Source organism: Choloepus didactylus, chromosome 1, assembly GCF_015220235.1.
Source record: "Choloepus didactylus isolate mChoDid1 chromosome 1, mChoDid1.pri, whole genome shotgun sequence".
Lineage (NCBI taxonomy): Eukaryota > Metazoa > Chordata > Mammalia > Pilosa > Megalonychidae > Choloepus > Choloepus didactylus.
This window is the reverse complement of record NC_051307.1, coordinates 14,370,857-14,394,923: the sequence shown is the minus strand read 5'-3', so window position 1 is coordinate 14,394,923 and position 24,067 is coordinate 14,370,857. Positions and strand designations below refer to the sequence as shown.

At 39.7% G+C, this 24,067-nt stretch overlaps 2 protein-coding genes across 11 annotated transcripts in view; one reads left to right on the top strand and one right to left on the bottom strand.

Annotated features, from left to right (window-relative positions):
- Positions 1-9,897, bottom strand: part of CRYZL1 (crystallin zeta like 1) — a 37,789-nt gene extending 27,892 nt beyond the window's left edge. The window contains exons 1-3 of one of the 4 annotated variants that reach the window (XR_005216283.1): positions 9,560-9,895; positions 2,826-2,897; positions 1,066-1,143 (exon numbers count right to left, since the gene is read on the bottom strand). Coding sequence is in view for 3 of the 4 variants with exons in the window: in XM_037832264.1 (XP_037688192.1) it covers positions 1,066-1,143; positions 2,826-2,897; positions 9,560-9,760 (351 nt within the window). In the remaining variant the exon portion in view is untranslated. Of the gene's footprint in view, positions 1-1,065; positions 1,144-2,825; positions 2,898-9,387; positions 9,513-9,559 lie in introns of those variants that run through there. The other 3 variants (XM_037832264.1, XM_037832241.1, XM_037832257.1) reach the window with 3 other exon arrangements.
- Positions 9,898-10,336: 439 nt separating this feature from the next.
- The window catches only part of ITSN1 (intersectin 1), a 262,634-nt gene continuing 248,903 nt past the window's right edge, over positions 10,337-24,067 (top strand). For 3 of the 7 annotated variants that reach the window (XM_037832111.1, XM_037832102.1, XM_037832075.1), the window contains exon 1: positions 10,338-10,560. The gene's annotated coding sequence lies outside the window, so the exon portion shown is untranslated. Of the gene's footprint in view, positions 10,561-20,074; positions 20,143-24,067 lie in introns of those variants that run through there. The other 4 variants (XM_037832091.1, XM_037832122.1, XM_037832132.1 and 1 more) reach the window with 4 other exon arrangements.

The following is a 24,067-nucleotide window of genomic DNA, read 5'->3' as shown; positions in this document are numbered from 1 at the left end:
GGGTATTTTCCAGTATTTCTTCTAATGTGCACTTTCATAGAGTTGTAATCATGGTTTTACCAATGGCATCCTGCCTCCTTCACTTACCATAAGCAAGTTCTTATGTCACGTCAGTTTTCATGACTATCAGGTTTAACAGTTGCATGATATTGCTTTAAATTGATTTTAACATAATTTACCATTTTCTTCTGTTAGACATGGATATTATTTTATAGATTGGATTTTTATGGATTTTTGGTAGCTTTAAAAAGAATGTCTTGGACGGAATAAACAGAAAACTCTGCAGACAAGGACTAATACTATTATTCTTGGTGAAAGGACGTTAGGGGAGCTCACTAAATTCACTTCTCCTATCACACTCCTGTCCCAGAGCTGCCCAGTGCAAAACCAGAATCTTGTTTTGAATCTTCCCTAAATATGGCTTTACAGCAAACTTTTAGATTCTGAGAAATTATGGTGACCTTAAAATTCAATAAAGTAAAGATCCAATCAACTATGGTATTAATCTTTTAAAACCTGAGTAAACAGACATGCTCAACTTATCCTGATGAGTTTTCATGTACTTCATGGTCAATAGTGAAAAATTACTGTGGGTTCAGGTGAGATGAACGATGTCTATGCATGAAGGAGGGAGAAAGAATAATAAGAGAAAAATAAGAACCTCATCTAAAGACATTAGCTGGAAATATCTATAGAATAGATGGCTAGTAAATCAATTGATTAGCTTTCTAGTTTTTATTTTTACTTTACTGATGAAGGTAATTTCTTCCTTGATTATAGGTCCTAGTAGTTGTAAACTCTCAGCCTTTCACAATGTGAAGGAATTTATAAAATATTTTCATATAATGGTATTTATCAGAATACAAGACTTCAATTAAACTAATAATTTACCTAAAGAATACAGGAATATACAAATGTACATTAAATGTTTTTCCTAGCTGTTCTCTTTATTTAAGAATGCTTACAATTTGTTAGTACTCAAAAGTCAGTTATCATTGTAATTTGTACATTATAGTTGCTATGAAACTCTCATCTGGTTTCAACTAAAATAAAAGAACCAAATACCTTTGCATTTATCTGGCTCAAAGCACAAGCTTTAACTTGCAGTTTCACAAAGTTATCCTTTGTAACAGGAAGATTCTCCTAGGACCAAATGATAATAATATTGCTTTGAGAATATGATTTTATATTACAAAAATTTCATACATAACAACACAATCAAACAGAATTTAAATCTTATAGCTAAAATAACTTAAAAAGCTACAAGAATTATCCAATAGTATAAAATCAAAAGAGAAGAAAGTGAATTTAGGGATAAAATTTTATAAAAGCTTTGGCATACACATTTTGAAAAGTATTCAGATCCTGACATGGATAAATGTGTGGAAAATAAATATAGGATAAGAAAGGAGAGCAACAAATTCTATACTTTATTTCAACATAAATAATCTCAAAGCATCAGACTCACACTTACAGGGCTATCCTTATATACATATATATATATCACGTATAGTCTTTATTACTTTGAATTGTCTTAATGCTACAAATGAAGTTCTTAGTGTCATTTGTATACCTCTTTCTCATTTAATATCTGTCTTGGACAGCTCAGCATATTCCATGGGATTCTGGGGTCAAAGTATAAACTAAACTTAATGGAACTTAAATACCCCTCATATTTTACAACTTGATATAACTTCAAAGGCAAAAATATTCCAAGCTTAAGTACTCTCGCCATCCACCCATATTATTAAATATAATATCACTTACCCCAAATAACCATAACCTGGTACCAAAAATTAAAATATTCCCCTAAACCCCTGATATCCCCCAAAATAGATAAAAACAGCTACTTGCATAGCCTCTCATATCCTATCAAAGGGATTATGTTCAGTCATCACTGTGTTTCATTCGCCATGAACATATACTCTGGAAATAACTCTTTTTAAATCTCAGATTGATAATATTTGGTGATATGAAAATATTCAATAATACTGATGAATATGTGAAAGTTTGCTCATGAATGTGTGAACCTGGAAACAATTCTTCCTGAGGAGCTAATCAAACCTCTTGCACCATTATCCTGACCCAATGTCTACGTAGAATCCAAATTGTCTAAAATTTAGTCTCATCTAAAATGATTTTGGAGTTAGTAAAAGACTACACAGAAAAAAAACTGGATTATAATTGTGTTCCAGGAATTCTTCTTACTATCATAAAAGACTGATGTACATAGAGCACTTAGTTTTTGTCCCTAAATTATAGTTGAATGATCGTGGCTTGCCACACATCTTTCAAACCATCACCCATATAAGAAAATTCAACTATCCATGTGGTTACAACACTAGAGATCGTTTGATGCTTAGTGAATGCCTTAACTTTGCAAAGCTCAAAAATCAGTACGGGAAACAACGCTTTGCCATCTTTTCATTTCACAATATGAGATAAGTCATTTTATTGTGGCATTCAGAATAAGTTGGCTTAATTTTGCAACATATAAGAAAGACTATTTAGAATATGGTTGTTCATAAGAAAGACTATTTAGAATATGGTTGTTCTATTTTTCAAATACTTTTCATGCTACCACCACTACCACCCTGAAGAACTAAAAAAACTCTTTTGTAGCAACTCCTTTAAACATACAATTTTACTACCACACAGACCATCATTTTCACATAAGATTAAAGGAAAATAATTTAAAGAGTTTCATTAAAAAAATTTTGGCTCATTTAATTGTACTCAAAATAAAACAGGTCATTTAACACTGGGTTATTACATAGGGAAAACATAATATCTTCTTTCATTTATCATTAAACAATTTTGCTTACCCTTTCTTGAAATACAAATGTTATTTCTTCATTTGTGGAACTCTGTTGAAAATATAAGCCTTTCATAGTTGCCTAAAAAAAGAAAAAGTGCACATGAAATAAACAAAAAATGTCTTCTAGACCAAATGGGAAAAAACAAACAAACTTGAAAACTGCTGGCAAGGGATAAAATGACAACTATCAACATATTCATCAAACATAAATTTAGAAAATAGTTCTTTCCTAAAAGGGATTAAATAAAAATATGCAACAATCTCTGGGTGCATGTCTTACGATCTCTTAGGTACATGCCCTAATTTCATTTTTCCATTCAATGAGAATGAGACACACTTAACCGAAGTATTTAAAACTGTGTCGTCTGAGCTTCTTGAAGCATCTTTAAGGGTTCCATAGTTGTCTCTTGAATTTTTACAGTAATCCTATGGCAAGACTATTTAAATGTAAATGTCACAGATGTGCACTCCGATCAGGAAATACATCACCAGAACTCCAGAAGCTCCCTTTGCTCTCTTCTAGTCACTATCTCCACCTATGAAGGATATATCTAAATCCTGGCTTTTAACAGCATGGGTTAGTTTTGCCTGTTATTGAACTTTATATAAATGAAATCATGCTCTTTTATGTCTGGTGTCTTTCACTCATACTATGTTTGTGAGTTTTCATCCATGCTATTTCTTGTAGCTGTAATTAATTCATTCTCATCAGCTGTAGTTCATTCACTCTCATTGCTCTACAGTATTCCATTGTATGAATAAATCACTATTTATCCATTCTACCACAGATGGACATTTAAGTTGTTTCCAGTTCGGGGCTTTTACAAATTGTCTTGTTAAGAACATTCTTGTACGTGCCTTTTGCAAGGGTACTGAGTTAGAGAGATAAAGGCACATACTTAGGGTCTCACAGCACCAGGTGGGCCAGAGCTGGGACACAAACCAGGTACAGCTGTCTCCAAAGTCGTACCTTTAACCATTATTTTTAATGGTTTCCTAATGAGATGCTAATATTAGGAACAGAACATTAAAATTAATTAATAATTATTAAATACTTGTTCATAGAACTGGTTACATAACTTGTGTGGCACAGGGCAAATGAAAATGTGGGGAATTTGTGTTTAAAAATTATTACATTTTCAAGATGGCAATAGCGGAGCCTTAAATCAAATGCGGGTCTCTTCTAAGTAGGGGGCTTAGTGTGACTATACCCAAATAGCTGGTGTTGCACGTTGAATCTTGGTAGATCTAATGGATCCATATAAAGGATTTTTACTGAGTCTAGGCTGCTGCCTTCTAGGATGTGATAGGCAACTGTTGGAACTAACAGAAAGGCATATACCATCATGACAGCCAAGGATATTATATAGGTAACATTTATCAACAGTCTACAAAAAACAGGGCGAGCAAGGTCGAATGATTAACTTAGGCGCTTATTGTACTTGTACTAACCCTTTGGTTACAGAAGGTCTGTGTGTGTGTGTGTGTGTGTGTGTGTGTGTGTGTGTGAGTGTACCTGGTGGGGAGAGGGTGGAAGGAAGGGGAGAGGAAGAACGGAAGCATAAAAACAGCAGCTATGCATTCCCTACAACATTAAATCTAACATCTTTTGCCTAGTTTCAAGGCTCTCTAAAATGTATACCCACCCTTCCTATTCTACTTGACTCCCCTACATTTTTCCAGTTTCCCTCCCAGTATGATTTCACACTATGGGGTCACCTTTGCCTCAGGATTTTTGGGCAGTGCTTGTTCTCTGAGGGTGCTGTACTTATTCTACAGATTCTGCTAAGTAAATAAAGCTCAAGTCCTATCCTCTCTTGGAAATCACGGCCAGTGATAAGTATACCCCAACCTTGCCATGCTTCTATATTTTTTTACAACATGCAAAACCTTGCCTTATTCACTTACTAAGTGGTAGGCTTTCCCAGGTATTACTTGGGAAAATCAATATCTTTCATTATTAAATAAATAAATCTGTGCTCCTACTCAACCTGGAGCTTCAAAGTTGCCTTTTCAAGAAGTGGAACAATCACGTATCAACACCTTTATTTCAAAGTATCTGCTTCTGTGATTCTGGAAACCAGTTTTCTCTGCCCACTGTATTTTAATACAAATGGCATGTCTTCTTGATCAGCAGACGCATGGCCCTCACATTGTGTTCCAATTTCAAAGACCCTGAAGAGAACCACTTGTTATCACAGTCTCCTAAAACAAATATCGTATTTTTAGTCACATCATCCTAAATAGTTTCTTCAGATTAGGTGAGAATCGGCCTGCTTGGGTGGAAAAAAGGAATGCTTTGTCAGTACAATAAAGAACTGTGTGGGAATAAAAATACCCTCAAAATTACAAAATGAAGAAAGTTTTTAAAAGAGTAAATTGAGGAAATATTAATTACTTGTTTTGCAAATCCACAACAGGAACAGTGAGTTCCTAACACGAAGAAAATGGTAGAATGGATAGCATTCAAGGCCTGCAAGGTTTCTTAGGCATTGCCCCAGATTAAATGGAACACTCACTTTAATAAAATTTTTACTGAACACAGTAGAAAAATATTTTCACAAAGGAAATAAAATAACTGAATGCTTATAAACTTACAGATGTAAATATAAAATCTACTTATGACATTTCTAAGAATGATGGTCATGTAATTTCTAAACTATATGTTCTGTAAATTCTACTGCATGTATCAAAAAAGCATTATACAAAATTTAATGAAAAATCTAAACCTGTTTAAAAATGTAGGAGATATGCTCTATGAAAAGTGTAAAGATTTTATATTTTCACATGTATATCAGATTTTTAAAATACACAAATTGAAGATTATGTTTATAATACTTTTAAATCTTAAACTGGTCACACATTGATCCTATTAAAAAAAACTGGAGAAGCAATAATTAAGAAGACACACCTATTTTAAATAATTTTTGGTGTGAAGCAGAAAAGAGGACTTTGCATAAATTAAGCATACAAATATAAATAACACTTCAAGAAAACAGTTACTAGAGATACCAGTCTGTTTTAAGTGTTATCTAAAAAGCTGATGAGAAGAAATTTCAAATTATTTCGTCTCAGCTATAACAGCAACATGAACTCCACTTTCTCTCCGGCTACACTCAATCCCCCAAGGGGCTCACCTATTAATAACTGTAAATAAAACCCCTACAGATCATACCTTATTAACACTTTCAGACTAAGTGTCCCGAGTATTGATCAACCTCAAATTCAATGGACATATAACTGGACTCATCTTTACTCTGAACAAGATTTTGCTCTTATGAATCTTCAGTCATCAAGGATATCTTAGTTGCATTATAACATCTTCCTCTGTATTAAGTTATCAACCACAATACTTCTTTTCCTTTATAATGCCCTGGCTCACCTGCTCATTTTCAAGGGCCACCATCACCTCCTAAGAAATGATGTGCTAATACCTCAATGCCTCAGGCCACTAGCTGCTGAGAGGCTTCCATTATCTCCTCGGTCCAATCTGTTACTCTACAACTAACTTATTTTCTGAAAATACGAACTCTTTTTCTTATATATGTATATTTCTATTATTCTCCAACATAAACTGCAACACTAAGGCCACTTCAGGTTTGGGGTTCAGTTATAATTTTCTAATCTACTCTCATCTTTTATTTTAAAGAAAGCTAAGATACACTGTCAAGCAGCTAGGCTACAGAAACACAGAGGGAGTTAACTCTGAAATGTTGCCCCATCTGCTCAGACCAGTCACCAGGCCAAGCTGTCTGCATCTCCAATGCTCTATTCCCTGTCCCGTCTCAGGTTCAGTGCACAGACTGATACTTGCTGAACTTTTAGGGGGAAATCTTCACTTATATTTATTCACTGGGGAAGAGGTGACAACATTAAGTTATAACAATGTTCTTATCAGTCTGTGACCTTTTAAACTCTAGAGTGGTCTACATAGGAAGGATTTAAACAGAGGCTGGATAAACCCTTATGGAGGCTTCTTAAAGGGAATTCAAGCATCAGCTGAGTGGGAGAGTGGGATCAGATGAATATTAAGGTCTCTTCTAATTCTGGCAATCAAGGTTCCTATGAACGTTATCAAGACATACTTGACTGAATGGATGCAAGTGTGGCATAATCTCTACATTTTATGCAACCTGAGATAGAAAGATGGGTGAATGGGTGAAAAAGCAGAAAAGGAAAAATTTTCTTTTTGATATGAGCTTTAGGCAGAAGAAAAACAGGCATTTGCTTGGATAGGATGTCCAATTTTGCCTCTCTGCAACAGTGGTAACTAGCATGTGCTTAGCTGCCTCTTTCAAATCACAAGAGAATTCTTGATTTACCTCTCTTCCCCACAAAGGCTGTACTTTTATTATCTGTTGATGTACAAAATACATTTTCACTTGGAATCCAGGATTTCTTACACGAGGCACCCTCCTGCCAGCACCTCCGGGGATGGGGTGCATGCTGGGTGGGGTGGAGGGGGGGTGGTCCTCATTACATAGATTGTGATTATCTAGTCAGGTTACCCTGCAGTATAGGGCCATGTAACATATTATCATCTAGAACAATAGAAACTTAACTTTCTTTCACATTTCTTAATTAGTATCATATTTTGCCATATGGTACTATAGGGGAACGACGGTAGGAGCGGCAGTCTTTTCTTTTTGCTTTAATCATGTGACACAGGGACACTGTAGGTTGAAGGTGGTGGTGATGAGGGTGACAACTCAGTGATCCTCCCTAATTTCCACCATACTTCTAGTCCACCTACTAACATTATAGCAGACTGTATATGCTTATTTAATTTTCCAATTCACTAAAAGATCTTGAAGAAACCATTCTTGCTTCAGATGTAAAATATGAATTTAAGTTCAGTTGAATATTTACCAATAACTGCAAAATCAAGAGAAAAGTTTCATAAAATGTATCATATTAGAATGTATAAAAATGGAAAATTATTTTGCAAAATACTGTATTTTATCACATGTAGATACATGTGTATTCTTGCTTCTCAACTTACAAAACTCTCCTTAGTTCAAAGTAGTACTGTTCATTGGGTCTAGAAAGAGAAGTAACTTTTCTAACGTTGTCTTTGAAATAGTCTACATGAAGTTCACAGGTTAAGGGCAAGAAAATATTCACTTTTACCAATTGAAAAAAAAAAAAAGAATTCACTGTTGATTCCATAATGAGCATTTTCAGAATTCCCAAGCTCACCCACCCCACCTCCTTCTTTGGGAGGTAAATCAATGAAGACTCATTCCTGGACCAGAGGCCTTAGTAACTCCTTGAGATTCTCAACTCTCTTGTCCATTGAGAACTTTGCTTTTAAATGCACAGTATGGAAAGTTATGAAACTACCAAAATATTTCACTGCACCTGGCAGGCAGCTTGATTTTGTATGGGGAGTCCTCTCCACTTCAAATGTGAACACCTCAATTCCTCCCATAAGCTGGAGCAATGAAGTGAAATTAGTGGTTAAAGGAAATAATTATACACTGCAGGGGTGCAGAAAGTCATTGACTGAATTCTTCTCTTCTACTAACTAGGTGTTTGACCTTGGGCTATGTACATTTCTTTCTGGGCCTTAGCTTCCATATCTATAAAAAGGGATAATAGTTACCTCACTGGGTTGCTGTGAAGATTAAATAACACATGCAAAGCACTCAGCACAACACTGGGCACAAAATAAGCATTCAATAAATGCCAGCTATTTCACCATTACTTCTGTAAATTGGGTGGAGAATCTCACATAAGGTTTGGTCAAGTGCAGCCTGACCTTTCCACAGTGGGCTTTCCACAGTGGATTATTATATCATCTGCACTTTTGCTGTCCAATTACAAAGGTTATGGCTACCGAACACTTCAAATGTATTCAGCATTTCAAGTGGAAATTGAGATGTGCTGTAAGTGTAAAATACACATCAGATTTTTAAGACTTAGTACGGAAGTAAAATAATGTAAAATATCTCAATAAGTTTTAATATCGATTATGGGTTGAAATGATATTTTGGACATGCTGGGTTAAATGAAATAGGTCATTAAAATTTATTTCATGTGTTTCTTTACATGTTTTTTAATGTGGCCACTAGAGAATTTAAAATTTAAAATTACCCAAGTGGCTGGAATTATATTTGTATTGGACAGAACGGATGAGGAACTTAGCCCCAGGGCATTAGTTAGAAATGCAGATTCTCAGTCACGCCCCGGACCTCCAGAACCGGTATCTGTACTTAAGCTCCTCTGGCGATTCTTACGCACTGCTCCTGAGAATTCGGCCGCTTAGCTTAAAGAAGAGGACATATCTGGCCCTTTAACCACGTAAATGCAAATACTCTTTGGTAACTGCTTACTGAATAAGGGAGAAAGCGGAGGGAGAGAAGCAGTAAGGGTGGAGGCAAAGAAAAGAAAAAGGAAAATGGAAAAAAGGAACAAAAAGAAGCTGAAGGGAAACATCCAACCTGGGAGACAAGTGGAATTTCCAGGTCTTTGCATCCACAAAAGGGGAGGGAGATGCAAAGTGAGATAAAACCTACAATTAGTACCCTGTAAAGAGTCAAGAAATTGTCCCTCAAATCAAGCCTTACCCGCCCCTCTGCGGCCTCAGCTTATAACTAGGCCTGGACGCGAGAGGGTTTCAGGCTGGGGTGCGACATGAGCCACCGTCCTCCCCAGGCTTGGCGGTTCCGCGCTGCGCCTCTCGACCTTTCACCCAAACCCCGATTCCCAAGACAACACAACGCGTTTCCCCGGACTCACCTGCATCCGAGCCGCCACAACGGCCTGCGCCTTAGCCAACGCCACCTTCCTGTCCTTCTGCAGAGAGCCCGCCCCTTCTGACCCAAGGCGCCGCTCCCGTTGGTCACATCTCTTGTCACTCCTGCAGGGCCGGGCTGGACTCCCGGAGGCTGTCGAGAGCGCCCTCGCAACCGAACTGGAAACTACTACAACTCCCGGCATGCTCCGCTAGGGAGTTGTGGTAGCCTCAACGGGTTCCATTTTATGCAAATTTCAGTCGAAAGACCACACCCTTCCTCATTCCAACCGTATCTCCTACAGCCTTCTTCAAATTATGTCCCGCCTGCCTTTCGTCTCCACAATTTTCTCCCCTTTAAAACCTTCTGTAACTAAGTTAGTTGAATGCACCCTATCTAGCTTTTCCAACGGCACGGACAGATGCACCAAAATCTCCATAAATTCCTACAGCAAAATTGCGGACCGGAAGCCTTCAGCTACGCCTTCGTGGAGGAGGCGGGGCTGAAGAGTTCTAGTCCCGCCTCCTTTGAGCATGCTGATTGGTTCATTCGGCTGTCGCTCCGTCTCTTTCCATTTTCCCGGCTCCACCTCCTTTCCTTCCCGCTGTGGGTGGGCCTAGCGGTAGGGGGCGGTGACGAGGTACGGGCCCCTTCTTCCGATTGGCAAGCTATCTGTCCCCGCCCACCTGTGGGCGGAGACGGAGTGGTGGATGGGGGCGGGCGAGGAGGCCGAGGGAGATGAGGAGATAGGCGGGAGCGAGGGAGGGAGCGAAGGAGCAAAGGACGTAGAGAAGAGCGGAGGAGCGAGGGGAGGAGGGAGCGCAGCTTGGTTGCTCCGTAGTACGGCGGCTCGCAAGGGAGAATCCCGAGCGGTCTCCGGGACGGACAGATAGGCAGGCGGGCGGGGATGGTGTATGGGGCTGCGGCTTCTGCGTCCCTCGGCGCTGCGCGTGAGCTGCACTGATTTGGCCCCGGGGCGGCAGCGCGGACCCGCCTAGAGATGAGGTGAGGAGCGGGCTGGACGGCGGCGGCCTGGACCGCGGGAGGCGGGGGTCGGCGCGGGGGTCGGAGCGATGGCCGCCCTGGGCGCCCTTCCCGCGGCCGGCGCGCGTCCCACCCCGGGCGCCCTTCGCCCTCTGCCGCGCGCTGGGGAGGCGCGGCGCCCGCCGCCCTCCGCCTGGACCTTCCCCATCCTCCCGGGGGCCGCGGCGGGGCGGCCGGCTGACCGGCGCCGGGGGGCCGCGGGGGTGGTGGCCGCGCGGGACGGGCTTCGCGGGGACTGGGCGCCCCCAGTCCCGGCCGGCGAGCGGCGTCCCTCCCTGCTGGGCGTCCTTCCAGGGCTGACCCCGCTGCCCTCGGCCCCCCGAGTGTGGCGGGCCGGCCAAGCCTCGCCTCCCCGCCAGCTTCCCCGGGAAGCGGGGCGCGCGGGGAGCGGCATCGCGCCCCGGGCTCATCCCTTTTCCTCCTGCCTCGTGCGCCTGCAGAATCCCTCTGTCAGTGAAGGGCAGTCAATGCCGTTCGGCCCCAAGTCGTCCTGCCGGGGCTGACGGATGGTGTTGAACAGAGAGCGGCTCCCTTTTCAGTGCTGCCTTGCCTTCCCTTCTTTACGCACGGGCAGGGTTTTATGGTGTGACCCCAGGCACAATTGCGGTCCTCTTGTTGCCTGAACGAGGAAATGTATCAAAATCCCCAGGAAAAGGAGACGAACGAGGAATAGGCTACACCTTCCTTTCCCTTCAGCTTTGGATTTAGAAGACAACTTCGTAGATTGCGTTTCCTACGGGCATCTTTTGTTGTGATTCAGACTCTGAAGAAAGCTTTGCTTTTGAAGAAATAGATTAGCGGCTTCTGTATTGCGTTTGAGGCGATGGAGATTTTTGATAGCCTCTTAAATATGAAAGTTTCCTTTAGAACTTTGCCATCATCAGTGCAATTCGAAGGCAGCATCCACCTGAAACTGAATATAGGCAGACTTTTGGGCCAGCTGCGTTTCTTTGTGCTTATCTGTTGGCATTCTACTCTTACTATTTTCGTGGTCAAAAAGTACAAATTTAAAAGCAAGTACAATAAAAAGTACAGATAATAAAAACAATTACAATGACAAACAGATGCCATCTGGCAGATCTCAGTTTTGTAGAAGGGAGGCAGTTTTAATAATCCCGTTGAATCTATGAAGAAACGGGCTCAGAAGTCTCGTTATGGGTTTTGTAGTGGACAGGATCTGAGGGCAGAAAGTGAACCAGGTCCCAGCATATCAGCTGCTTTGGAAGGTGCTACTTTTCACCTCTAAAATATGGTAAATGTGTTTGTTTGGTTATCTTTATTTTTAGATGACTTGAAAGTTGAGAATGCAGAAGCCTCTGGAAGTTATTCTATCTCTGAAAACAAAATACTATATTTAATTCTTTTTTTTTTTATTAGTTTACTTGAAAAGGTTTTGATGGGTGTTTCCGTATAACTAAAAATACATTTTTTTTTTTTTTTAATATTGAAGAGCTCTTTCTGCATGAGGGTTTATAAAGAACCTAGGGAACTTTTAAGTAATCTAAATTTATAAATGAGGGGCAGTAATTTGGTAATGATATTAAAATTATTTCAAATTCCTTTAAGTAGCTCCAGGAAGGGGCATTTCTGATAGAAATTGCTGAGGCACATAGTACCTTCACAGGACTATTATTATTCTGCCTGAGTAAGAGAGAGGAAATGAACACACATTTTTAATGTACTTTGGAACCCTGTGGATTGTTCAGATACTAAGCATTGTGAAACAGGGCATAAAATGAGTAGTAACAAGTTCCCTGAAATGTTTGTCTCTCAGCATTTTTTTTTTTTTTTTTTTTTTTTTTTAGTTTTTTAGTTTCCTTTTCCTTAATGCTTATTCTCTAATATTGGTAGAATTCTGCCAAGTTCATCATTTCCCCAAATGCCTAGGTTGAGGCAAACTCAGATCTGTAAGAGATTAAGGAGGAGTTGCTGATTAATTCCTCAACTCTTACCCATCTTTCTTAATTTGCTAAATTTGTGAACTACAGAGAATTATGTTACTGAGCTCAGCTCAGATTCCACTGTCGTAGATCTTTCTTAAGCTTTTTCTTCTGAATGATCATTCCCTTCTCGATGGCTCAATCACTTACATGTTGAATTTCTCAAAGTCTGGATCTCAGCTCACATACATCAGAATTAACTCTGTCCCCGACCTCAGAATCAACCTACCTGGGAATGGGGCCCTGGAATCAGTATTTTCAACAAGTTCTCCGGGAACTTTTCTTGCGTCGTGTGGTTGGAGAGCTATTGGCATTGCACTCCCTCCTCACTGAGCACCTCCTTAACTGTATTCAGTTCTTTAGGACACCTAAGACTGTGTCCTGAAGTGGATAGCTGGTGCCAGAATAAGTTTTGTTCTGTAGGCTGCTAGTAAAAACCTTTTGACCAAGATCATCAGCTGGATAATGTTCCTGTAATACACGTTGCAGAAGGGTAGAAACTGGTTCACCACTATCCCTGGTGCCTAGCAGAGTGCCTGGAGGAACTCCTTTAAATACCTGTTGAGTAAAGAAGTGCACTATATTGCAGTAAAGCCAAGATTTTCTACCTTTACTTGTGAAATTCATCTTCTCACTTAAGAATCACTGATATATGAATTAGGAGGGAAGAAGACTGTACTCCAGTCATTTCTGTAAGTTTGTTGGCTCCAAAAAGAGAGAGCTTTGCCTAGGACATAGAGAGTGCTCCAGGCAATAAGCTGGAGAGAAGGTCTCTAGCAGAATGTTTGCCTAGAAACTCAAAATGTGAATTTAAGTCACACTGTAGCGATTAATCACTGTATTATCATTGTATCAAAATACCTTTTTTATAAGTTATGATAATGCCCAACAAAATGTTATAAAAAATGTTTTCTGGAAAATATGGAAAATTGGCATGTTTTTAAGTTTCTCTTTTCATGCTACGAAAATATGACCTTCACTCCTTTTTCTTCATAGTCCAGCGCAAGGCCCCATAAATAACGGATTCTTAATAGGTAGCTGGGGGTGCTGAATAGCAAGTGGTGTGGAAAGAGTGCCAGCTGTGGAGAATAGTGGGTTGACCACATACTGTCTGTGGCTTTGATCAAGTATCTGATCTCTCAGTGCCTCAGTTTTCTCAGCTGGAAATGGAATGATAGCAGCCACTCTGGACAGGTGTGAGGATTTAAAATAGGTAAAGTTAGAACACTTCCAACTGCTTTCATAAGTTCTTGAGACACAGTCACTTAATAGTGGTGGCTATGATGATGATAAGAATTGGGGTATACAAAAGTAAAACTCCAAGGTTCACTGGTTCGTCCTATTTTTGAAATTCTTTCCTTTATGGTAGTAAGAAGAAATCCATTACTTAAAATATTTGCTAATTTCTTGGTACCAAATTTGGATAATTTAAAAATTTGGTAACTAAACATTTTAAAGTATTTAATAAATCATTAAGTATTTTGTAAGTGTAAGTTTTTAAAAAAGTAAAGTTAAACCTTGTGAGTGCTTTCAACTTAATTGTATTATCTTAGAAACAACCTGATAGTCACCTATTATCCCATATATATATATATATATATATATATATATATATATGTTGGAAAAATTGGAATACAGAAAAGTAAAAAGTAGAAAACTGTAAAATACCCATAAGCCCACGACCTGAGTATATAACCCTCCAATTTGTTTTTTGTATGTGCTTGTGTATACATAGTTTTTCGTAACAAAAATGAGACCCTGTTATATACATGGTTTTATAACCTGCTTTTCTTGTCTATCATGAATGTCTTTACATGTCTGTATTGTTGATTATAATAGTTTTAATAAGTGAATATAATAATTCCATTTTATGGGTCTGTAATTCAACCAATTTATTTTTATTAGACATTAGTTTCATTTTTTTTCACTGTTATCAATATCTCTTAAGTGACTGTCCTTCTCCTTTCATCCCTGTATATAACTGTGAGATTTTTCCCCCCCTCGGATAAGTGTTTAGACGTGGAATTGCAGGATCAAAGAATTTGCTAGGTTTTAAGGTTTTTGATACATATTTTCAATTTGGCATTCAGAAAGGTTGTAGCAATTTACATGTTTATCATAATGTGAGTGCCAGTCCTCCCCTCACCCCCTTTTTTGGAATGACTTAACCAGTGACAGACCTAGTGAATTATTTTTATTTTTAGGAAGAAGAATGGGATTTTCTTATGGTACGCAGAGTCAGAAAATATCAGCAGTATGATATGGAAAGTCAGAAAATCCCTGTCCCTGTAATAGTGATAGTTAGCATTTATCAAGTATTTTCTATGTACCTGGTTGCTTGCAGCATTTTATGTGCATTCACTCAATCATCATAAAACCTTTGTGAAGCAGGCATGTTTTACAGATGAATGTTCCTTGGAAACTGAGGCACCAGAAGTTAAGTAACTTCCAGAGCCAGCAGGTGGCTGAGCAGATCTGACAATAGGACCTTAAACTCTTAGGCTCAGTGCTGTACTGCCAATTTCCTGGGCATATTTTATAGGCATTCAGGTACTTTCTGCACTTCTAATTTCTGTTTTGGAGTAAACTAGAATTTCTCCAATATATATTAATGTGTAAATGAGCTGGGGAACAAATTTGTCTCTTATTGAAGAGTGTGTTGCATGGGTTAGCTCATGAATAGGCCTCGGCAACCATCTAGCAAAGCATTCTTGTTGTCCCTTACCTTGTAGTGGTTTTCCTGAAGGGCCCGTGCATGAAAAACAGGATTAAAGTGGTATAGTAGAATGGTGAAATTTGAAAAGGCAGTTCAAGTTGTGTTGTGGACTTGCCCTGGAAACACAAGACCCAACAGAAGTGTGATTAGGGAGATAGCACTCTGTCCAAACATTTCCATGTTGGCCACTTGGCGATTTTACACTGCCCTGGAAGTTCACTTCAGGATGCTAAGGCCTCGGTGCAGAATGAAGGCATGAATCCACTGGGAGATCAATTAAAAAAAAAAAAACAACTTAGTCTATGTGGTGGTAGAAATCATTAAAGGTTTGTTGCTGCAGTTTGTAACCCTCTAACCAAGTGAATTTCAAGTAAGTTAATCCTGCCCTTTTAACCTCTTTCTGGTATAATTAATGGTAGGTAGCTTGCCTTATTACCTTATTTCCCAAAGAGCATGCTGATGAAATCTCTTTGGCTTCACTTCTACTGCCTGAGTTTGTCTGGGCCGCCCCTCGAGGAGGATTCCCGCAGCTTGGTTTTAAGCTGGTCACTGACAGCCATTGTTGTGCAGTTCAGGGCTCCACTGAGGTTGGGCAGGAGTGGTGCCGAGTGCATTTCACTCCTTGAGTGGTAGAGCCAGGAGTGGAATGGAGGGATGTGACAGAGTTTTGGATTCAACTGAAGTTGAATGTGAAAATAACAATATCATAGCAGGTGGTCAGTGTTTTATCCTTGATAGTTAAAATCAAATGTCCTCGCCTTAATACACCAGGACAGTTTTTGATCCTCTGTTGCTTTGGTGAGCAAAGCAGTGGTGGTCAGTGGTATGTCAATGATAGTTTTGTTCATCCTTGCGTCTGTCTGTAAGTCCTTCTGGTGGCTGGAGGCATGCATTTATAAGACATGGATACAGTTTTTGGAAATGGACAAAGTCAGTTGGTATTTGTGCCAAGCTTTAACCAAAACCTTGTTAAGGAAGACACTGACTCTTCTGATTAAAACATTGAAACAAGATGCCACCGGATCCATTCATTGTGTGTGTGGGTGTGTAGGGCTAATTGCTTCTCTAAGGCAAACTTCTGAGCAGTGTTCTAACAAGTTGCTAGAGGAGGACATGGGCAACCTGTTGTATTATAAGCCAACATATAAACCACACACCCCATTCCTGTACTGCTTCTATAATAAGAATCTGTTTATTGTGGATTGATGTTTTATAAAAATGAATCCATTTTTCCTGTAAACTTAAGACAATAGGCTTTAAAAGTAAGTTATTTTTCAGTGTCTGAAATTATTTGAAACTCAACTCTTTCATTCTTGCAGAGACTGGAGTATTACATTTTGGTTACTGACATATAAATAAAGGTGTTCCAGTTTGCTAATGCTGCCATTATGCAAAATACCAGCAATGGATTGGCTTTTATAAAGGAGGTTTATTTGGTTACAAATTTACAGGCTGAAGTCCATGAAAATGTCCAAATTAAGGCATCAACATGAGTATACCTTCGTCAAAGAAAGGCCAGTGGTGTCCAGAAAACCTCTTTTAGCTGGGAAGGCATGTGGCTGGCATCTGCTGATCCCAGATTGTGTTCCAGCTCCTCTCTCAGCCCCTGTGCTTTCTTCAAAATGTTGCTCTTGGGGCATTTTGTCTTCTCTTAGCTTCTCCAGAGCTAGCACTGGGCTAGGATCCCCAAAGTGTCAGCAAAAATCTGCTTTCAGCGGCCATCTCCAAAATGTTTCTCTGAGCTGCTCTGAGGTCCTACTGTCTGTGAGCTCTTTTATAGAACTCCAGTGATTAAATCAAGACCCGCCCTGAAAGGGCAGGGTCCATACCTTCATGGAAATAATCCAATCAAATGTTTCACTCACTTGAGTCACATCTCCATGGAAACACTCATTCAAAGGATTCCAACCTAATCAACACCAATACGTCTGCCCCTATAAGATTGCATTAAATAACATGGTGCTTTGGGGACACAATACATCCAAACCGGCACAAAAGTATAGGTATTAATGAGAGAAAATTTCAGAAATTGAAAGAAAAAAAAAAGAGCGCCATTCTTGGTATGTAGCAGGATTCAATGAATAATAGTTCTCCCTCCTTTATTTCTCCTTCCTCTTTCACTTACTGTAAGTAATTACTATTAAACAAAGTTAGTAAATGATAAATTTATTACAGGCAGTACTGCTCCTTTTTAAACACCTTCAGATATAGTCATTAGAATTGTGTTAAATATAAATATTCTTTAAGTGATTAGGGAAATTGAAGAGGAAAAGAACTTGGTAGAGGGGTTACTAGGATGTGCTCCATGAGGGCAGGGATTTTTGTCTGTATTGTTCTGTTTTATCTCCGGAGCTAGAGTGGTACCTGGTGCCTTGTGGATACTCAGCAGTTATTTGTTGAAAAGTTAATGGTGTTTGAGACCAGAGAGCCTCTCACTTATCTGTGGATGTTGACATTTTTCCTTAGTCTTGGACTTTCACTTTACAATGAGGGTAAAATGATTTACCCTTTGAGGACTCAGAGATGATGTGAGGATGAATGGTGATTCATATAAACTTTCTGTGCTGGAAAAGAGCACCCCATAAAACCATTATTAGTAGTAAAATGAAATAGCAATGTAAAATAAAGACCAGGAATTATTTAACTTTATAAATACTAAGTAAATTGAGGTTACGAATAGGAGTTTCTGATAGGAGAAATTTTCTGTTTGCATTTCTTGGTGAAAGAAACTTTAAATGTATGGAAATGAAGGCTTTAAAAAGCTGTATTATGAATTGAGTAACTATAGAGGGTATTCTTATTGATGAAGAACTAATTTATCAAATGCTGCTGTTGTTTGTCCAGTCTGGAGGTTTAATTAGTGTCGAGGGGAAATACTGCAGTGGTTGTAACCTTAGATTACTTCCTTAGTTCAATTCGTTTTAAACCACAGCCATTATCTGCTAACTTTAGTTGTTTTGTTCTCATCAGATGATATTACAGTTGTGATTTGATAATAAGAAAAATCCCATCTTTTCCTACCAACAAAGCAAGACATTTACTGAAGAAAACTTTTGAAAATATAGATAAGGACAGAAGGAAAAAAAAAATTTACCCATAATCTCATCATCCAGAGATACTGGCTGTAAAGAGTCAAGGAGCTCAAATTCTCCAGCAGGTGACTTAGGAGAAGCTGCAGAATCGGAGAGGCCTGCCTGCGGCCACTGAAGGTTCATCCCATCAGTGGGGCAGCCTCGGGCCAGCCAGCTGCCCCCATTGGTAGCTCTGGGATTCCATCAGTTATGCCTGTGTAATGAAAACCCATAAAAATTCTGGACACCCGGAGCTCTGAGAGCTTCCACAAGGGGTAATGTCCATTGCCGTGCTGGGAGGGTGATGCGTCCTGCCTCCGTGTGGAGAGAGAGTACAGGAGCTTTGTGTTCGAGACCCTCCCAGACCTCACCTGATGTGTCTCTTCTTTTGGCTTCTTCAGATTTATAGCCTTATTTTGCTATGATAAAACTGTAATTGTCAGTGTTCTAGTTTGCTAATGCTGCCAGAATGCAAAACACCAGAAATGGATTGGCTTTTATAAAAGGGGGTTTATTTGGTTACATAGTTACAGTCTTAAGGCCATAAAGTGTCCAAGGTAACACATCAGCAGTCTGGTATCTTCACTGGAGGATGGCCAATGGCGTCCGGAAAACCTCTGTTAGCTGGGAAGGCACGTGGCTGGTGTCTGCTGGCTCCTCTCCAAAACATCACTCACAGCTGCACTGAGTTCCCCCTGCTTCTCAGCTCATTTATATGGCCCCACTGATCAAGGCCTACCCTGAATGGGTGGGGCCATGCCCCCATGGAAATACCTCATCAGAGTTATCACCTACAGTTTCCATGCAAACAACCTAATCCAAACGTTCCAACTTAATCTCCACTAATATGTCTGCCCCACAAGATTGCATCAAAGAAGATGGCTTTTTCTGGGGGACATAATACATTCAAACCAGCACAGTCTGTATAGTGCTTTCCTGACTTCTGTGAGTCATTGTAGTGAATTACTGACCTGAGATGGTAGTGGGAACCCCTGCAGTTTTGACCAGTTGGTGAGAAGTGTGAAGATCCCCCGCAGCCTGCGGCCAGTGTCTGAACACACTCTTGTAGGGCCCTTAGCCTGTGGAGTGTAGCCTGCCTCCCAGGAGTTAGGTCAGAATTGCATTGTAGCTGGCGTCACGGGGTGGGAAGGGAGAAATGGGATCTTTTACCAGAGGAAGGAACGCTGGACAGCCAAAACAGATGTTCTAAACTTAGCATAAACAGCGATTGTATGGAAGAGGGGCTGATGGTGACCTCTGTATTGAAAAGTATCACCTTTTTCTTTTAATGGTAGTTTTTAATAAAACAATACTAACACATCAAAGCAATCAAAAGAATATATGAACTTTATTTCTCAATAAAGTTTGCTTTTAAATTTAAAGGCCCACAGTAGAATTTTGTGTTGTCTTTCTTGTTCATTTTAAAACAAAATATGTTTTACTGTCCTGTGATTCATCTAGATTGAATGAAGTTTAGGCAGTTAATCTGTAATCTGGTTAATCAGCTTGAGTTTCGAAGAACTGTGGATATTGTTTCACTGGATTGACTGCTTCTATAATTGTAGACTTTCTCAGATTTTTCAGTGCCTAAAGTGTGTAGGATTCTCTTGGCTCATCCATAGAAGTTCCTTAACTTGTGGTTCATCTGGAACTGCTGGAAAAACATGTATTTGCTATGGAAAAGGAGGAGCTGGAAAAGGATATCCTTTCTTCAGCCCTCGGCTTTCCTTGTTATCCAAGAAAGATAACTCAACCTTTTTCGGAAGGACATGTGCCTATTTTTGAGATGTCTTTTGTTCTAAGAGACTGATAAAAAGTAAGTAGTGGGAGATTAAGATATCTTGGAAACTACATTTTTTTTAAATTATAGATTGGTAAAGTAATTTATTTCATGCCTTCTGATTACAACCCTTCTCCCTCCCTTTGATCCATAATCCCTGGTCTTCAACCCTTTCCAGAAACATTCAGTTCTTTGACCGTCTCCCTTTCATTTCATAGGGTCAGTTTCTTCCTTGTTTCACTTCCTTCCCTATGCAGCTGGGAGCCCAGAGTGGGTCCTTTCAGCTGTTTCCTTACTCTGTGGTCCTTCTGTCATTTCTGCCCTGCAAACCTCCATCCCAAGACCAACAAAACTATCTGTGTTCTCTTTTTCCTGTATTTCTGCTGCTGAGAGCCTGCTGAAGAAAACCATACGGCCATGTGGACTTTTGCCCTTACACACTTAGCTGTGTCCTGCTAAGTGTTCCTCCTCAGCTCTCTCCATTCCTGACAGGCTCTGCAGCTTTCCTCAGGCGCCCTGCCTGCTCCCCGAAGCACACAAACCTTCACTCTCAGGAGGGACTTTGCCCCCTATTTGGGCCTGCTGCTCGCTTCCCAGGTAGCTCTGGCTTATCTAGCTTATTCATACGTCTTTGCTTCTTGGTGCTGACGAGGAGTTCTAGAGATCTAGAACATCCCGAGTTCTAGAGGCTGTCCCTTTGTGTTTCCTATATGCCATCAGAGATTCCTGTCCGCGGCACCACAACTATTAACTGTTGGACTGCTGTGTGCCAGCCACTGTGGTAGAAGCAAGGGGCACCGTAGTGACAGGGTCCCTGCCTCACTCCATCGGGGCAGGCAGACATAAATAAGTGATTCCCAACTCTTGTAAGTTCTACAGAGGTGTTCAAGAGGACCTAATCTTGTCATCGAATCCAGGGATGATGTGCGTTTAGTTGCAATCTGAAGTATGTAGAGGAGTTAATCTGGAAAGGGAAAGACTTTTTCCAGGTAGGGACACCGGCATGTGAGCACATCCTATGGCATAAAGGAGCACAGTGCATTTGAGAAGAAGGCCACCATGGCTGGAGAGCAGGCCAGGAGAGGATTGGAGAGGAAGGTAGGGACAACATTTGCAGGACCTTGTAAGCACGTACAAAAGGGCTTTGATTGTCATTCTAAACACCCAAATCTGATTTTGCTTGTTCCTCTGTCTTCTGTGCCTGCCTGTCCTCTGCTCCTTCCCTTTGCTGTCTGCTCAGGTTTGGCCTCCTTGACACTATGCTTCCTATCTAACTGTGGTCATCTCATACCTTCTTCCTTTAGTAGCCATATTTCTTAAGAGAGCAGTTTATGTTGGGTGTCTCCACTTAGTTCCTGTTACTCTGTGCAATCTGTTTCTGCCTCCGCTACTCCATTGTAGATTCCCGTGGACAATTTTCAGTCCATTTGTTTCTTGACCTTTTGGTGGCATTTGGCACATTAATTCCTGCTTTAAAAACACTCTTATACTTCTGCTTCTAGGCCCTTATGCTCTGTGTCCTGTGTCCAACCCCTCTGGTCCCATGGTCCCCCAGCCTCCCATCTAGGACTTCTGCCCTCTTCTGACCCTACAGTGTCTTCCAGGGCAATCATCTGTACTCTTCGAGTTTTAGCTACCAGGAATAAATCTTATTATCTGTACATACTGAGAGCCCTGTTTTCTGAGTTCAAACCCATTATCTAACTACCCACTGTTCTGTTCTATTTGGATGTCTGTTGGGCACTTCAAATTCAACATGTCGGAAATATAGCTCACCCCCACCTTTCATCTCCCAACCTCTTCCACTGCCTGTATATCTGATCTTGTGAAAGATACTATTTACTGTTTTGTTCATTCTCTCAACAATTATTTATTGAGTACCTGCCATGTACCAAGAACTATGACTTTGTGTATACAGATGAAATAGACACGGTACCTGCCCTTGAGCCAGGTAAGTAGACAGGCAGTTACAGTTTAGCTGTGAGGGTTGTTGGCCTTGACTCCCTTTCTGTCTGATTCTGAAGTTGTTTGCTTGATTCTATCAATTCTATTTCCCAAGTATCTTTTGAATTTATCCTTTCTCTCTATCCCCATTGCTACTATCTACATCCAGACTCTTATTTGTTTTTCTTTTCACTGATTAGCTCTTACTGGCCACTGCCTCCTGACCCTGCCTACCTCATCATCTGTATACATTGTTGCCAAAGTGATATATTTGTGCATGTGCTGTTTCAGGATAAAATTGTAGGGTGGTGGTTCTCAAACTCTTTGGTGTTAGGACCTTTTTGTACTCTTAAAAATTATTGGGGTCCCTAGGAGTTTTTCTTTGTGTGTGTGTCTGTGTGTGTGTGTGTGTGTGTGTGTGTGTGTGTGTGTGTTTAAGTCTATCACTATTTGCTATATTTGAAATTAAAACTGAGAAATTTAAAAAATGTTTATTAATTTATTTAAAAATATCTGTTATAAACCTATTTCAATTTAGCATAAATAATATTTTTATGAAACTTGTTTTAAAAAAAACAACAGATTTAGTGAGAGGAGTGGCATTGTTTTATATTTTTGCAGTTCATTTTTAATGTCTGGCTTAATAGAAGACAGCTGGATTCTCATATCTGGCCCTGTAGTCAGTCTGTTGCGAAATGCTTTGGTCAAAGTAGTTGTAGAAAATCTGACCTTACTCAGATATGTAGTTGGAAAAACAGTAGCATTTTTAGAAAATTGTGGATATTCCTTGATATTATACTAAAATTTGGCAACTGGTAGTTTCTTAAGGGTTAGTTGCAGTGCGGAAACTGAAATCATATCAATGAACTTTTCCTACTCTGTTACAATAAAATGTATCAGTCTTTCTCACACTTCAAATGATTATTTTACTCTTGCATAATTTTGTGACATCATGTATTGGTCATTTAGAAAATCCTGGTTCACTGAGTTATGCAGATCTTCCAAATGTTGATTTCATTAAACAATATCAGAAAATCCCTTTTGTTAATATCACCACCCATCTTATTAGAAAAGTCTTTACATTTTGGGAAGCAGTCAAGTTCACAATGGCAGATACAGGTTTTCCAAAATTCTAATTTTTACCTGAAAGCTCGAATTTTATCATTACCAACTAATACTGTCAGTTGGTTTTCCTGAAGCAAGAGGCTCACCTTGTTTTTGAGAAACTGCCTGCGAAATCCCCATGTCTGAATAACCATAGTGTTTCTGTTACCCTGCCAAATAAAAAGATCGTGTTCCATGAATAATGCAGCTAGTTGAGCTTGCAACTCAAATATCACATAAGTGCTTTTCCTGGAGGCATCTGCATTAGTGGGTGTACCACAGAAATGTTTCATAACTCCCATTTAGTCATACAGAATAGTAAACGTGTACTCAAGGGCTGAGATTTAATAACATAATTTTAATATAATTTTTACTGATTCATTATTTTTAAGTGAAATTGGCTTTTTAAAAAAACAAAAACAATCAAACAAAAAAAACATAGTTAGTGGCATTGAAGGATACAATGATTTCTAGTACAGTTTGGTGCCCCTGCTAAGGATGCCAGCAGTTTTACCCACCATTGTTTTTGTATCATAAGTGAAAATAACAACACAATGAAAGGGCAAATAATGTCTGAATTCTAATATGATAATTTTGACCTTGCAAATCCCCTGAAAGGGTCTTGGGAGCCCCCCAGGGTTCCATGGACCACACTTTGAGAACTGCTGACTTGTAGGATAAAATCTGTTTACATTTCTAGTTTCCTATTCTACTACTCTTTCATCTTTACCTTGCCATTCCCCACTCCTGTCACCACCACTGCTACTGCTACATCAAAATGTAGTTCTTTTGGTACGTTGTGCCAATTTGAATGTACTGTGTCCCCCAAAATGCCATTATCTTTGATGTAATCTTGTGTGGGCAGACGTATCAGTTTTAATTAGATTGTGATTCTTTGAGTGTTTCCATGGTG